Source organism: Paramisgurnus dabryanus, chromosome 4 (genome assembly GCF_030506205.2).
Source record: "Paramisgurnus dabryanus chromosome 4, PD_genome_1.1, whole genome shotgun sequence".
Lineage (NCBI taxonomy): Eukaryota > Metazoa > Chordata > Actinopteri > Cypriniformes > Cobitidae > Paramisgurnus > Paramisgurnus dabryanus.
In genome coordinates, this window is record NC_133340.1 from 44819183 (window position 1) to 44837318 (window position 18136).

The 18136-nt window shown below is 37.3% G+C and overlaps 1 protein-coding gene across 2 annotated transcripts in view; it reads right to left on the reverse strand.

The window, feature by feature from the left end:
- dchs2 (dachsous cadherin-related 2) overlaps positions 1–18136 on the reverse strand; it is a 64665-nt gene that overhangs the window by 12772 nt on the left and 33757 nt on the right. For both annotated transcript variants that reach the window (XM_065254782.2, XM_065254781.2), the window contains exons 10-17: positions 17236–17475; positions 12103–12237; positions 9369–9578; positions 7584–8441; positions 7311–7424; positions 5023–5234; positions 1769–1920; positions 1019–1149 (exon numbers count right to left, since the gene is read on the reverse strand). In XM_065254782.2, the coding sequence (XP_065110854.1) occupies positions 1019–1149; positions 1769–1920; positions 5023–5234; positions 7311–7424; positions 7584–8441; positions 9369–9578; positions 12103–12237; positions 17236–17475 (2052 nt within the window). The remainder of the gene's footprint in view (positions 1–1018; positions 1150–1768; positions 1921–5022; positions 5235–7310; positions 7425–7583; positions 8442–9368; positions 9579–12102; positions 12238–17235; positions 17476–18136) is intronic.

Consider the following 18136-nt stretch of genomic DNA (forward strand, 5'->3'; position numbering starts at 1 on the left):
TGCGTTTGGCATAATGTTTCTGTGCTGATTGTTCACACCTGCACCTTTTTCTGCATCATAAGTCTGTATATGTGTTTTTCTAATTTTTTTCTGATCTCGAATGTGTATTTATCTTGTAAATGGTCTATGTGAATGTTAACATCTAAGTTTGTTTGATTTATGTTCCTAGAAGAAAGTCTTGTTATGTTTGATATGTTTGATTATCTTTGTGTTCATTTTGTTCAGTAAATTAAGCTGTAATTGGGTTTGTTTTACTCCTGTTAACAATCGACAAACACCAAATGTCTAAAAAATTGATAATAATACAAAATACTGTTTCATGGCCACTACAAAATATTTCTGAGCAGGAAATTTCCTTAATTCACCTTCCATTGGCAGACTGGGCAAAGGTAGTACTGAATGTCAGCAAAGTATCATGCCTATGGCTAAATTACAGTTTGTGCTGTAATTAAGTATAAAAACACTGTGATATTGCCATGATATATGTCACTTGATTTTCCTAACAAATGGTCATTGAAATAAGGTGCTTAACATTTAACAATATTTGCGTATATGCTGCAAAACTAGCTATCTTTCATACTTAATTAATTGTATTTTAGTTGTAGTAGTTTTATAGTAGATTTAGTAAGTGCATAAAAATTTGCATTCAAAACTGTCTCCTCATCTTACACTGATTTGCAACAGTGAGCTTATAATAATGATAATAAAATGTGAGTTTAAAGTCATTTTTTCATGTAACTGACAATTACGCAAGTCATCTGAGAGGTTATGTCATGTTTGTAAAGAGATAAAGGAAAAAAAAAGAGGACATTGAATGTGTATTGGGAATGGTGGAGCATTTGTAGTTTGTTCCTACAACAGTTGCTTAGAATTTAAACTTCTCATCTAGATGGCAGTGTTTAATCTGTAAAGTTTAAATAATGATCATCTGGGGAATACCATGTATACTTAACATATATCATTTTTTTCAACAAGGTGTTTTATGGCTTGTGCCAGTATGTCTTTATAAGTTCCATACTTTCTACGATGGTCACTTGTTCCATGGATGGTATTGTAGGGCTATTGTCATTGACATCTACGACGTGGACACGGACAGTGGAGGTGCCTGTGAGAGGGGGGCTTCCCATGTCTTTGGCCTGTATTATTAACCTGTAATGTCAAAAATATTTTTCTTAAAAACGGAAACCTTGAATCATAATCATAATTCTTTATGTTGATTCAGTTAATTCCATAATTCTGGGGTGTCCAATCCTGCTTCTGGAGGCCTAGTGTCTAAATTCTGCAAGACAGTGGCTGTGTCTCAATCCATTCCCTAGCTCCCAAGGTTGTGATTAAGTATATTGTGTATGCAGGTTCCTATAGTAGGAAAAAACAATACTACGGAAGTAAACAGGGTCCACGAACGATTTGGTTAAAAAAACTTCTCAAAATATCTTCCTTTGTGTGCATCATAACAAAGAAATTATTCTTGCGTGATTTCTGGTGAGGGAACATAGGGACCATCAATACTCACTGATTTTTGGGTTGCATTGTGGGAATTTAAGGGAACTAATGTTCCAGTGCACTGGAAGGATTTTGCGATTGGGCCCTTAAAATGGCAGACTCCCTGATCAGTGCCCAGACTACTGAAGAAGGGACCAGACTGACACAGCCAATGGCCCTCCATGACTGAGTTTGGACACCCCTGCCATAATTGGTCAGTAAACAATTTCCATAAACATTTCCTTAAAATTCCGTGGGAGATCAAGAAGCCAAGAATAAGTCATACTTGTATGAGGAGACAATCTCTCTGTCAAGGACAGTATTGGTGGCTAGAATCCCACGAACAGAGTCGATCACAAATGCATTATTGTGGTTCCCATCCACAATGAAGTAACTGATCTGTCCATTTGCACCACTGTCAGAATCTGTGGCTAACACCTAAAAACATTAAATAGGAATTCAAGCTGCATTTTTTGAACACATGTGATTTAATTTTTTTCACAATAGATACCTGAACACAAAACTCTATGGGGCAGTTTCCCGGACAGGGATTAGACTAGTCCTAGACTAAAATAAATGTAAGAGGAGTTCAAACTGAAAACAACTTGCACTGACATTTCTTTAAATACATCAGTGCCTTTTGTTTTGCCTCAACATGCACACAAGTAATGTTTTTAGTAAGGCATGTTTGTTAAAATTATATAAAATTATATTTCATAATTAAACTAAGGCCTAGTTCTGGCTTAAACTAATCCCTGTCTGGGAAACCATAACAAAATAACTTAGTGGTCGACCGATATGTTTTTTTTTTAAAGGCCGATGCCGATATTAAGAAAGCAATGTGGCCTATATTTAAAATTTTATTATGGTGACTGAGAAACTAGTAAAACTAAATAAACAATGATTTTGCATATTTATGCAATATTCTCTTAATTAAAAAAACTGTAATGAGGTAAATATTTTAATAAATATATTAACTGACTGAAAAAGATTTGTGTCTGCTCTTCCGTTTTGTCTTTGTAAAAACAAAAGACGACAATTGCACAGCCTAAGTTATTTTGCTTAGACAGAATCATGTAGCATCAAATCAGAAAGTCTTATCCTCCACACACACACACACACACACACACACACACACACACACACACACACACACACACACACACACACACACACACACACACACACACACACACACACACACACACACACACACACACACACGCACACACACACTCTGGTTTCAATGTTTTGTGGGGACATTCCATAGACGTAATGCATTTTATGCCATACAAACTGTATATTCTATTCCCCTAACCTACCCCATTCCCTAACCCCAACCATCACAAAAACCTTTCTTGTATCTTAGATTTTCAATAAACATCATCTTGTTTGATTTATAAGCTTGTTTCCTCATGGGGACAACTAAATGTCCCCACAAGGTCACAAAAACACTGGTATTCCTATCTTTGTGATAATTACACAACGTGATAATTACCAGATACACATACACACACACACACACACACACACACACACACAAACACACACACACACACACACACACACACACACACACACACACACACACACACACACACACACACACACACACACACGCACACACACACACACACACACACACACACACACACGCACACACACACACACACGCACACACACGCACACACGCATACACATTCTGGTTTCCATGTTTTGTGGGGACATTCCATAGACGTAATGCATTTTCTACTGTACAAACTGTATATTCTATTGCCCTTACCTGCCCCATTCCCTAACACTAACCATCACAGAAACCCTTCTACTACTTCACATTTTCAAGATACATCATCCTGTTTGATTTATAAGCTTGTTACCTCATGTGGACCTCAAAATGGTCAAAACAATATTAGTATTTCTATCTTTGTTGGGACAATTGGTCCCCACAACGTGATAATTACAAGGTACACACACACACAGCTTTCTTGCTGGGTTTCGACTGACACAGGTTATTGAGTGCATATCTGAGGAAGAGGTGGTTGCAGGATTTGTCACTGTTTATGAGGTAAATTTGTTATCGCCAGTTGTTACCACTGGGCTGCGGATGCGACACCTTACGGTTTGAGTGAGACTTTGCTGTTTGTCGGACTCGGAGTGTTACACACAACACAATGTCACGTTTAAAAGGTAATGATGATTAGTTATCCATCTCACCGTCTTTTAGACGCTGGCTGTGTGTTTGACTTGTTGTGCAACGCCGCATGAGCGTGGGCTCGAGCAGAGGCGTCATGCCCATTCAAACTGAGGGGGCACCTGCCCCCTTGGTTTTTTTGAGCCAATGGATTTTGCATCCAACCTCAAAATCAAATAAGCGTCCATTAATCTGTTATTTGACTTTTAATCTGTTTAATATGCACAATATTATACATTCTGTGCTGCATCCTTGTCACTTTTCGGAGATTTTCGCCGTTTTGATAGTGTTTTGATCATGTTATATTACTTTTATTCTGGCGGCAGCTGGCGCTGCAGTCAGAGCGCAGTCGCAGACGTCATCAGGGTCTGGGCGCGCTCACGAGCTCTCTGCTGTTGCTGGCTTGCTGCTGCATTTGGCTATCTGAGGAATTAAAACGTGTTAGAAACGCTCACAACATTTCCAAACCCCAGTACGGTAATATGCAGTTAACCTCCTCTGTGTAGAAAATGTATGGTTTTAAATGTGACCGTCTCAACGTTATATTAGTAGAGATTCATCTTCTTGGCACAACGCCAAAGTTCGCCAGAGTTCACGCGGGCGCGGAATCTCACATGCTCACATGAGGTAAAATTTAATGCAAAAATCCGTTCCTCTAATAATTTTATCTAAACATTATTGAACATTAAAATCAATCGTTGTTTATATACTTTAATTTTACATTAATTTTATATGAAATGTAGGCTAGTTGTTGTGCAAAATGGATTAATGACACAATTAAACAAGCCATTAAGACTTAAATAAAACATGCCGTTTCAGATGTAAATATAATGCAAATGTGTCATTATTCCGATTGAATAGTATTTGATATTAAAGTTACTTATCACTCTTATTTTGGAGGTTTTTGCATGAAAGCAGGGGTTTTCAGATTGTTAGAAATGTAAGTGCCATGGAAAAGACTGAAAGCTCTATAATATTTCGTTTGATGTCTGTGTATGCACAAATTTCTGTGAGCTGTTGACACTGTGCCCCCTTAAAAAAAATTGGTGCATGACGCCCCTGGGCTCGAGTGTATTTATCTTGTAACACAATGCTAATGGGACCCAACCCGAGAATCTTACGGCCAAACAGAAAGATTTATCGTCTGAGGCCAATAAAAAAAAATTCAAATATCGGCCGATAAATCGGCCTTGGCAATATATCAGTCGACCACTAATATAACTCTTACAACTTTTCATTACAGCAATCACAGAAAATCAAAGCAAATTCAAACAATGATTATCATAGAGGATTATACACCATTTCTATAATAATAATAACATGGCCAAACAAAAGCTCAATTTCTTTACCTGCATAACATAAGTGTTGTGAATTTGTCCCTCCCAGACAGCTGTTCTGTAGTAGCTTTGCTTGAACACTGGTGCGTTGTCATTGACATCCTGCATAGTGATGGTCACTCTTGCGTAAGCTGTCTGTTGTCCATTTTCAGCCAGAACCACGAGATGAATTTTGCGCTCTACTTCGAAGTCTAGCAGCTTTTCTTCCCCAACTATGATATCTCCTGTCAGAGCGAAAGAGTGTTTTTAATTGTTGCATTCTCTTATTTCTATCTCTCATATCTTATTGTTAGGACAACTGCTCTTTTTGATTTACAGAATATAGTTCAGAAAATGAATGCCTGGATATTGCCAACAAACCACAAAGCAAAGGATGTTTATACTCTATAATACAAAGAACGATACTGTTTATTCTTCTATAACCCCTGTTTGTTACTTTTACTTTCTCAGTACTATGAGACATTTCCAGTGCCTTGAAATGCTTTGAATAACTGAGGGCCGTCTGGGTTTGATTTTCATTTGGTTGTCAAACAACAGTCAACAAAGCAACAATTCTAACAAAAGAATGGCAGAATTCTTAGACAATTACAGACAAATGTTTCTTACACATGTTGGTGTGCAGTCCAGATTGCAAAAAAAATGAAAACCGGGGGGAACAAGGATTCTGCTTAACCTCTCTGACTGATTTGATTTGAGTTAGTGATCAAGCTAGCATGGGAATCAGGCACTCTAGTAAGAAGGTTAAAGGCCTAACCATTTTGAAATTGTTTATTAAAGATACAATTTGTAAGATATTTGCAGTAAAATATCCAAAAACCACTAGTCCAGTGTTATATATTTTGTCCAGCTGATTACAAACAATATCTCTAATGGTTTCAACTAATTGTAAATTTTGAGAAAATTGCCATTCTAAACAGTGACACGGGGCAATGCAGTCGCCTTTTCAATGACGTTAATATCCATGTTACCCTTTGTAACTGCCTTTACTGACGTATTAACCACATGACAACAGTGTCGTGGACAAATGCGGATGTAATAGAGTATGTCGGGCCACTCACTTGTTTATGGTAAATTTGTTAATCTGAACACTTAATTCTGTGCTGTGTTAACACACCATCGTATTGGACTAATACTGTAACATCTATGACTAACAATTGCGTTGTGAACATTACATGAAACCTTACATAATGAGATAAAATGATGTCATCAAATGCAACATTTACAGTATAAAACTTGATTACTTTACCTCATCTGTTAACATGATTTCTCGCTCTCGTCTGATTGATGGCCATCAGCGGTTGAGTAAAAGACAACAAATCCCATAATTCCACGCTGCTTCAGAGCGTCATTAATCTACGTCATTGTTATTGTTTGCCCTGTAGCGCGCGGATTATTCAAATTGCATCTTTAACCACCCAAACAAATTTTTTTATGATGGAAAAAATACGTGGGCAGAATTCACACCTTTCAAAGACAGGGGGCGTGTCTGCTGTCTGCATTGAAACCACGCCCACTCGTGGAAAATCTGTTGTCTCTCTCAACTTTCAAATACCGCTACAACCTGAATAGATGCTCGCGATTGTGTTAGCGGCAGGGCAATATGCAATGGCTCAAGTGCGTCATCGAGCCACCGTTTTAGGCCTGCCTAAAATATTCTGAACTCAGAAATGGTAGAAACTTTCGATCGAACTCTGCAATTCAATACTACTTAGTAAACAGTCTTTGGCGTGTTTCAGCAATCCAATTCTAACATTTAAAATGTGTGTAGAAACAATTTTCAAGATTGCCTTTACAGGGACTTTAAAAGGATAGTTCTCCCAAAAATGTATATTCTGTCATTTTCTTACCTTCATGTTGTTCTAAACCTGTATGAGTTTTTTATTTTGATCAACACAAAGTAAGATATTTTGATAGATGATGGTAAGCATACAGCTGCTGTAACCAATAACTTCCATAGTAGGAAAAAATATTATGGAAATATTGTGATAAATGATGAAGAAGATAAGGGGAAGCACGCAGTCAAACTTACCAATTGAATTCCATCATATTTGTTTATGCTACTATGGAAGTCAGCTGTGTGCTTACCATCATTTATTAAAATATCTTATTTTGTGTTCATCAGGTAAAATAAATTTATACAGATTCAGAACATGAGGATGAGAAAATGATGACAGAATTTAAATGTTTGGGTGAACTATCCTTTTAAGTAACGTTTACACACTGCACACCTTTTTGCATTGTAGCTACACGGAAATTTCTATTTTCAAAGTTTTGTTATTTTAAAATCTTAGAATTCTCACCTGTACTTGTATTAATTGTGAAGGCCTCATTCTCATTGCCACTGAAAATACTGTACTTGATTGTAGCTTCATCTGCTGTATGGTCATAAGCTACAACATTTGCCACCCAAGAACCTTGCACATGACAAGCAAAACAAACAAATTGAGTAATACATCTATTAATACCAACCTGATAAAAACACAGGCCTCTGAAACTAAATTTGAAAACAAGAATTAACAAAATCAACAGGGAGATTTTAGAAGAAACATTAAATTTTTTTATTCAAAGTTTACCTTTCTTGCTGTTCTCCAGGATGGTGACTTCATAGAGCTCCTCTGTAAACTGCAACAGTGGCTCATCTCCATTCAACTGAATAAGCAGAAGGCAGGTGGAGGTGAGGGAAGGTGTACCCATATCTGCAGCCTCCACACGGAGCAAATGTGTCCCTGAAACCCCAGTCTTTAAGGGAGCTTTAAACCTCACATCTCCAGAAAGCCTATCCACCTGAAACAGCTCATATTCGTCTGATAGTCTAAAAACCACTGTGCCATTATCTCCCTGGTCTGGATCACGGGCTGTAACTGTGATGATGGGCTGATGGAGATATGTGGAGGTGAAAGAGACTGAAACCCGCATGGGTTCCTCAATACATGATGGTGGATTGTCATTAATGTCTTCTACCTGTATCGTAACTATAGCGACTGAGCTGCGTGGGCCCTGTCTGCAGCCGTCAGTAGCTACAGCACGAAAAACATGCTGAGAGCGAGTTTCGCGGTCCAGTGACCTCGTCAGTCGTATCACACCTGTGGAGCCCTCAACGTAAAAGTTTCCAGAGTTCTCCTCCAATAAGGAGTAGGTGACGACACCATTGGACCCCTCGTCAGCATCCCGTGCTATGAGTCGTATGACCTCAGAATTGGCAGGAAGATCCTCTCTAATGGTGGCACGGTATGTTTTCCGAGTGAACGAGGGGACGTTGTCATTTTCATCTGAGAGGGTGATGTTTAGGAGTGTAGTGGCGCTCAGAGGGGGATCCCCATGGTCAGCTGCAGTGATGAGGAGGGTGTAGTTGGTACGTTCCTCTCTGTCCAAGACTCTAGCCGTGCTGACTGCTCCAGTCACACTGTCAATACTGAAACACTTTTCTGCATCTACTTTCAGTGGATGATAAATGGAAAAAGAGACAAAGCACTGATTCATACTCTGGAATGATTTGTTAGGTAGCAAATAAAAATGACAAATTGGTAAATTGAAACTATTTTGTCTCTTCTGTGCAACCGATTGGTTCTCCTAAAGTTAGTGACATGGCCAATCAATCTCTCCATTCTTTCTACGTAACCCATATGCTTTCTACGTGCAGCATGCCATGGGATTTTTTCCTTGCCCCCCTCCTTACACAGGACCACCTGCCTAGATCTGCTATAGGGGTTCTGGTTACTTCCAGATGCTGCATCGTAGCAGATCTAGTCTGCCAAGACAAAGCTTCTGTACATTCACTGCTCCATTAACTGTTTCCCCGCCATTGACAAGATATCTCATCATTAAAGAGAAAACATTGCATAAAAAAACGTGTTACTGATGAGGTTTTAAGGTTATCTGTAATACCGCTATCATCCACTAGATCCATAATTTATAAAAAACCGAAGCAAATTTTTTTTTTACACTGCGTTTATGTTTTGATAATCGTTCTGAATCTGATCTCTAACAAAATTCCTTTACAAAATGCAATTATTTCAGGGTTTTTTTTCTAAAAAAATTGTAACATATTAAATAATTTATAAGCAGAGAAAAAATATAGATAGGATGAAACAGTTTTTGACGTTTTGTTTGTTTGTTTATCATTGTTTGTTTGAAAGCAGAGGGTCTGTTCTTCATTTGGTACATTTGTATGTTTATATATTTTTAGAAGAAATTTTTTTTTTCTTTTGTGAAAATCAGGCTGGCGGGGAATGAGATAAAATGCTAAAAATGTACATTCTAAGAGTAGTCAAGATTGAACTAAAATTAAACAAATAAATGCATGCAAGCAGCAGTACAGCAGTAAGAGTTAAATTAGCAGTATAGCTAAATTTACTTGCCTTCCATTGAGTACTGAATTGTTCCATTTGGTCCATTATCAACATCTGAGGCCTGGACCGTGTGAATTACTCCTGGAGGCAAATTCTCTGGGATTATTATGTGAAAGTCAGGTTGAGAAAATTCTGGAGCGTTGTCATTATCATCGAGAACAGAGCAGATGACCGTGGCAGTGCTGGAGAGAGAGGGGGTTCCACTGTCCTCTGCCTGAACTGTAAACAGCCAACAAACATTTAAAGAGGTGACCAGGTTAAAATATTATAGACAACAGAAACTAAACAGGTTATCACTCTTTCAATGTTTCTTTTGTAATGAACATAAAATGTAGCTTAATACAAGCAAATGTGCTGAAATCAAGAGACATTAATCTGCTTTCGTTTTGTTCACACAAATCATTGCAACACTGAATCAATTTTCATGTTGAAATAGTATTTCAAAATAAATAAAAGTATTCTTTATATTTAATTTGATGACAATTTCATAAGTATGCAAATGCAAAAACCATTCGCAATGCAAATACTCCTGTGATAATTTGTAGATCTACAAATAATATTAAAGCAGCAGAAAAGCTTAAATGCTTCAATGTCAGTAAATTAAGCAATAATACTGAAAAACACCTAAGGGCACATTCATATTATCCAAACAAAACATGCACCAGCGCAATTTTCCCCCCTTCCTACTCCCCCAGATGCGCGCACTCACACTGTACTTTGATCGATCCGAGCCCGGCCCGCTTTCGTTATTAGGATGCGAAAAGCAGGAAGTAAAGCGCCCTCTTAAAGGAATAGTCTACTCATTTTCAATATTAAAATATGTTATTACCTTAACTAAGAAGAGTTGATACATCCCTCTATCATTTTAGTGCGTGCACGTCAGCGCTGGGGCGCGCTGCGACACTTCGATAGCATTTAGCTTAGCCCCATTCATTCAATGGTACCACTCAGAGATAAAGTTAGAAGTGACCAAACACATCAACGTTTTTCCTATTTAAGACGAGTAGTTATACGAGCAAGTTTGGTGGTACAAAATAAAACGTAGCGCTTTTCTAAGCGGATTTAAAAGAGGAACTATATTGTACAGCACTTTTGGGAGTACTTCGACTCGGCGCAGTAACACTCTCCCTCTCCCATTATGAGAGGGAGAAGGGGAACGGATTTTTCAGCCCAGTCTCACCCCATGTCGTCAATATTTGACGACACTTGACCATTCGTCATATGTTGACGCGAAGGGTATACCTTTCGCGTCATTTTTTGACGAACTGGGGACTTCAATACTATTACGTCCGTTGCATTCTCTTTCCTATTTTATTACCATTTCCGCGTCGGTTTAGGGTTAGATTTACATAATGACATCCCTACCCAAACCTAACTCTAACCCCAACGCCAGGTGACAACTGTTTCATTTCGCGTACCTAACTCTAACCCCAACGCCAGGTGACAACTGTTTCATTTCGCGTACACTGTTTAATTTTGCGTAATCTAACCCTAAACCGACGCGAAAATGGTAATAAAATAGGAAAGAGAATGCAACGGACGTAATAGTATTGAAGTCCCCAGTTCGTCAAAAAATGATGCGAAAGGTATACCCTTCGCGTCAACATATGACGAATGGTCAAGTGTCGTCAAATATTAACGACATGGGGTGAGACTGTGTTAGATTTTTCAGGCGAGTTGAAGTACTCCCAAAAGTGCTGTTCCGCCATACAATATAGTTCCTCTTTTAAATCCGCTTAGAAAAGCGCTACGTTTTATTTTGTAACACCAAACTTGCTCGTATAACTACTCGTCTTAAATAGGAAAAACGTTGATGTGTTTGGTCACTTCTAACTTTATCTCTGAGTGGTACCATTGAATGAATGGGGCTAAGCTAAATGCTATCGAAGTGTCGCAGTGCGCCCCAGCGCTTACGTGCACGCACTCAGATGACAGAGGGATGTATCAACTCTTCTTAGTTAAGGTAATAACATATTTTAATATTGAAAATGAGTAGACTATTCCTTTAACACTGGAACCCATCGTAATGTTAAGTCTGTGTTTTTTCTGAGACGTTTGGTGCGCGATGAAAGACAACCCTTACACATGTCATCATATTGCTTAGTTGATCTGTCACGTGTGCAGCTCAGACATTTACATAACCCTGCTGCGCGAATCATAAGGTTTTAACGTAGGCAGATGAAGGTGAGTGGTTGCGCAATTGACGTCTCCTTTTGAAACGCAATCTGGCGGGATTGCGCTCACACTATAGCCTTTCGCGCCCCAGCCCAAGTGAACCACGCACCAGGCCACCTCTGCAAGTGAGCCCAGGCCTTTGGTTTGGATAATGTGAGTACACCCTAACTATATAAATAAAATCTGTTTCTTTAAACATAAGCACACGTTTGAAGAGAAAAACATCTAAATATTCAACATTTGCTCTACAGTTAGGTGAAAACAGATGTGAGAGGTCCAAAATTGAGATGATGGAAATGCATTGAATTTAAATTAACACATTTAAATGATGTGTTCTAGATTCTGCAAGCTCAAATGTTAATAAAACATAAATACAGTAAAACCATAACGATTAAAAAAGCAAAGAAAACAACACAGAAGGTCTCAAAAGCGCCTTAAAAGCAGCCTAGACTAACTACTGATCTGTGAGTAGTTCAGAGATCTGTGCATGATTTTGGCATTTGTTCTTTTGGAGGGATGAATAAACTGCAGTAGTACGTAGAGAGATTGCAAGAATAGTAGATATCACCTCTGAGAGTAAAACTAGAGCAGATCTCTCGGTCTAGGCATGTGGAGGTGCTGATCTGACCAGTGTGAGAGTTTATCATGAAGAGCTCATATCCTGAACTGGGCAGCAAGCTGTAGCTCACGGCAGCATTTTCCTCTGTAGGAAACAAACACATACAGTACACACACACACACATGGTCAATTCTGTACTCAACAGTTCAGAGTGTTTGCTTGTCTACAAGAAGCCGCTCTGACATCTTCTTGTAGATGACATGACATCACGACAGGGAGGTTAAGTACTACAAGTAAACATCAATTTCATGTGCGGCCTTCAGGACCTATGTGCAACAGCTGCCAACAAATAAAGGAGAGTTGAGCTCTGGCTGCTTGACAGCTGAAAGAGTTCAGCTTTTGTAGATGGAAACAGCACAGAAGAAATACAACCTGATACAATCAACAGCATTCCCATGCAAAGACAATAATACAGAGAGGAAAAGGGAACAAGAACTGGACCGTGTGTACAACTAACTACACACTGGAGGAAACTTTGGATTCGGGGTCATTGTAAAGCAGCAGTGTAAACACAAGCAGATACAATAAGACAGACACAAATACACAAACACATACTAGAATACACTTCCAGTGACACACTCAGAGAAACACTTCACCACCAGCCACAAACATCATGTATCACTTTTATGACTGTACTAAAATCAACTGCATTAATGTAACAGAAAAATTGTTAAATCAATTACTGACGGTATTAATCTTCATCTGACGGGAAGGAGCGTTTGGCGCACTGGTTTTGTGGGCTTTCACGTAATGGAAGATAAAAATCAAAGAACAAACCATAGACCACACTGCTGAAAGGAGTGAATTCAAGGAGAAAAAAAATAACTGGCCTTTATTAGCACAGATGGCTTGAGTTAGTGAATCATCACACACAATTCCAAATATCCTGCAGGAGGCCTGACTGCTGTTCTAGGATAACGTCAGAAAGGCCAAGACAGGCAGACACTGATATTGCGGCTGAGGTATTTTAAAAGGACCGGGTAGATTTGTGAATATTTGGACTAGGGTCAAGGCGCACGAAATAACACACAGTGTGCGAAAAAGAACACAGAGACCTGTTGATTTATGTTAGCAATCAACTTCAACAAAACATGATTCAGGTGGATGTATGTTTTTAACAGCAGTGCGCTAGCTAACTAAATAAATGTCAATCTGATGACCAAGGCCATCTGGTGCTCCAGATCTAAATTGTGATAGACAAATATGTAAAAATAAAACCTCAGGTTACTCCTGATGACAGGTTTTGCACCCAAAAACCTACACGCAGACATCGCAGGTTACTGTTATAGGAATGAGTACTGTACTGTATTCAAGTAAAATATACATACAGTACTTTGCAAAAGTCTTAGGCCACCATGCTACTATTAGATCTGTTGTTTTTGCAATGGCTGGGTATCGATTCAGATGTTCCAGATCGATTCGATTTCGATTCGCAAGCTATCGATTTGATTTTGATTCTCGATTCAATTTTCGATTCTGGTTCTCGGGTCGGTTTTTATACTAGATTCAAGCATCAACATCGATGAAGCACCTGAAACTGCCATTTTAAGCAATGAATGAATGAATGACAGGCTTGCCTCTCGCTTCTTGGTAACATCACGCAAGGCAAAACAGAGGGTGACATCTACTGAAGAAGACTAGTAATTAGATTAACGTTAATCTTACGTTAAATGTTTGAAAAAATAAATATGACAGAAAAAAATCGATTATGCTCTTTGAGAATCGATTTTGAATGGACCACATTAAAAAAAAATCGATTAATCGAAAAATCGATTTTTTGCCCAGCCCTAGCGATCATGTATACTAATTTCTCAGTCTTTTTATTAGAATACAACCAGAAAATACAGGAAATGTGTATGTAGTATTAAAAACAGTGTAAAAGTAAAAGCTGAAGTGTCAAGCATTTAGGGTAAACTCCCCTTCCACTTGAGCAATAGCAGGCAGCTGCAGGATCTCCTAAACCTAAATAAAATTAAATCCTAATTTCTAATTCTAATCAAATGACTTTCAGGACTTCAGTCTCCTCAAAAAAGCTCAAGATATGTTTTGTGCCAAGAGAGGTCACACTAAATACTGACTGTTGCCTGAAGAAGACATTTAGTCCTGAAAATTGTTTTGTTTTTAATTTTGTGGAAATATTTCTTGTATTTTCTGTTTGTATCTTAATAAAAAGTGTGAAGAATAAATATGGATGAACATAAAAACTTTGCTAAAACAACAAAGCTGGTGGTGGTGGCCTAAGACTTTTGCACAGTACTGTATATATAGTGCTTTTTCACATTATGGATTACTGCAAAGCAGCTTTATTATACATTAGGGTTGTCAATAGATTAAAATATTTAATCTAGATTAGTCGCATGATTATCATGAGTTACCTCGCGCACCTTTTAATCTGTTCTAAATTTACCTTTAATTAACACTTCAGGTTTTTAATATTCTAATCAACATGGATGTGGACAAAAATATATGCTATATACAAATGTATGTTTAGACCAGCCTGTTTACATTTTCGACAGAACCATCAGCCCTTTTTTTTTTTGTATATAAAATATTCTTTTTATGTGTCTATATACCGGGGTCGGGCACTCAAGCGACTGTGTGCACGTGTTGTATATGCAGTCAATGCGAGGATCGTTTTCGAGTCTTTTCTCTTTTAATAACTCTTTTAACATCAGTCAGATGCCAAACTTTATCTCCCTTAAAAATTATTAGTCCTGCACTTTATTTTCTTATTCCTGCATGTTTTAAAACCAAAACTAAAATATCAGAGTGGATGGACAACCATAAATGCGCTAAGTTTAGTTAAACATTTAGGACAGTAGGCTCCACCTCATAGAAATCGCACAAAAAAGATGATTTTAGATGTTTAATGACTATTTAGAGCATTGGGGTTGCTAGACGAGGGCTTAATGTACTTATTTTATGAAAACCTCAGACTCATTTAGACACATAGGTCACATTTACTTTTTAAGGCTGCATCTCAATTCATTTAACTAGGGGCTATAGACTAGACCAAGAGTCAAACAAGAAATTGAGTGTTGCGTTAATTGTGCGTTAATAAAATTTGTGGAATTTGTGTAAACACGTTATTAACACGTTAAGTTTGACAGCCCTATAATAAATACATTAATACATTGGGAAAAACAAAAATAAATATTGGTATTGTTGCATTTTTTCCACAAAAGATCTACTTTTGTTGGTACTCATGCTGAATATAATTGTCTGTAGGTAATTACACCGTTGTAATGATAGTGCTATTGAACCAAGTATGGTTATGAAATATTTCATAAGATGTGTGAGATTAACTTTACAATTATTGTCTGTGGGGTTGTTATCTGTAAATTATATTTATTTATATGTAATTTTTTTCAGGATTGGTGATAATAACTGTAAAAACTGCATATATTCAAATTGTTACATTAGGGACATTAAATGTATATATTTGTGACCCTGAATGTAAAATCTAGACTAAACCCTTTTACTGTAATTTCAACCTATGACATACTCTTATCCAATATTTAAGATACCAAGATACATTTTTAACAGAATGTTCTTCATATTATGTAGAATGATTTTATATTGAAAAAATAGTAAATCACAAAAATGACTTTAACTGTGTTTTCACATGCAAGGTCATATTTGTCTGCAAGATTATGATTGGTTTCTAAAGAATGGAAAATTACTGCATTGATGAGAACTACACCAAAATGTAAATGATTTCAAGTACGGTTGCCAGAAATACCTGTGATTTCATCCTCATATTTACAAATAAGTTATGTAAACTACAATTATGAAAATACATTGATATTCATATAGATTGTTAGTTAATGTTAATTAAGGTTTGAGGCAAACATCATACAGGACAATTGTTTTTAAAATACACTTTTTGTTTAACTATAAAACAGTAAACCTACATTATTTATATTTAAACATAATGGAAACAATCAGACTTTAACTATGCCTTACCCAAGAATAATGTGTTCAAAACTTTTTAAGCCTGAGGGGAAATGGGGGCTTTGTGAAATGAATGCCTGCATCGTTTATTGATGGAAATTGTGTGAGTGACTTTACTGCCATCTAGTGGTGGTATAAGCAACAGCCACATATTCTAAAATGGAAATTACAAATGATGGAGATTTCAATATTCTTTTAGAGCAACAATGAGCATAGTAGAGGAGAGCAGAGCACAATGCACAACACTAATCTAACTTCAAGTTGTTTGTTTCTACCGTTCTCATACAATTACTCCAAAAGTGACAGAAATGGAAACATTCCAACCTAAGGTTAATTGTTAAAAAACAATACAAATAATACAGTAATTCAAGAATTCAATACTATTCTGTCTATGTACTAGAGGTGGATTTTGCCCATCTCTCTCACGAATCTGGCTATAATAGATAGATACACACATCTATCCATCCATGATCCTTTATCTAAGCATTCTTTTATTCTGCATCAATATAAATGCATAGATATTTTGAATTATATATAATTAATTTGTCCAGTATCTTAAGGAAAACATTTCAAAACATTTCACTTATTTTCAGTAGATCATCCACTGACAGTAAGAGAAAAAGACCAGAAGCACAGATTTCATGGCCCTGTGGAACTATGTGTTACATTCAACCCAGCGTTAGTATGCGCCCCGCTTACTCCTACACATGAAACTAGCAGTATCATTAAAGACCCAGTTACTTATAATAAGGGCTAGTGGTTAGTTAAGTGTATGGGGAAGATGTTCTTTCATTCATATTTAATAAAATTATGTTTGGTTAAAGGAACTGAATTGTGAGCTCATGCAACTCTCTCATTCTGTAACAAACTAAATGCATCACAGTTCATAGTGGCGATGTCTAACAACCTCCACAGAGGAGAGAGCCTGACATATGTAGTCAACTGTCAGTGTCAACATATGAAAAAAGCTGTGCAAAAACTATGACACATCACAGAGGTGTGGAATGACAAAAGTGAAAATAAATGATGATCCCATTCTAAAGTGAACTATCCTTTTGAACAAAGCATGACTTTAAACTGGATGGAGTAATCAATTAAAATTAATAAAGTTAAGACTTTTGATGTTACCTGAGTCCATGTCGACTGCTGTGACCGTGACAATAATCTCTCCTCGCTCTCTGTTCTCCATAACTGTGACATTGTAAACTTGCTGCTGGAACACAGGAGGCTGGTCATTCACATCCAAAACCTCAACTGTAAGTGTCTGAGTGGAAGAAAGAGAGGGAATGCCACGGTCTGTGGCCTGGATTGTGAGGATGTGGACATGCTGGGATTCATAATCCAGAGAAGAGTTAAGATACAGATGTCCTGACAGAATCAGAGATAGAGACAGAGAAAAAGAGAGAGAGAGAGAGAGAGAGAGAGAGAGAGAGAGAGAGAGAGAGAGAGAGAGAGAGAGAGAGAGAGAGGAGAGAGAGAGGGAGAGAGAGAGAGAGACCTTTCCTTAATTCCCAAATACAAAAGCATCATCAAGACAAAAGAAATACAGTGGGATTACAGACAGGTTAATGCCTCAGATGATCTTAAAAATGGCAAACACAGGCATCTTCTTGTTACTCAGGAATTTTCTTAAGGTTAAAAATTATTATATTATACAGTATTATTATACTACAGAATATAATAGCAGGAACATTTTTGAAACAATTTTTGAAGTATAATTTTTATGCTGTAGGTTTAGTGATTCTCAATTACATCTAGATCAGTGGTCTCCAACATGGTGCCCGCACGGAGTCTGTGAGTTGCCCGCCAAAGCACATTCTATTAACAGCCTCAATATTAATATTCATTTATTACATATTTTTTATATTAGCTTTGCTTCTTTTATGTATGTTAACATTTTAAAGAATGATAAAACATATTAACAAGTAAAATAAAATAAAATTAAGAAGTAAAAGAAAACATTTGAGTTAACTATATCAAAAAAGTAGCCCTCTAGATTGTTTTATCCATTGTGGTAGCCCTTGCTCAC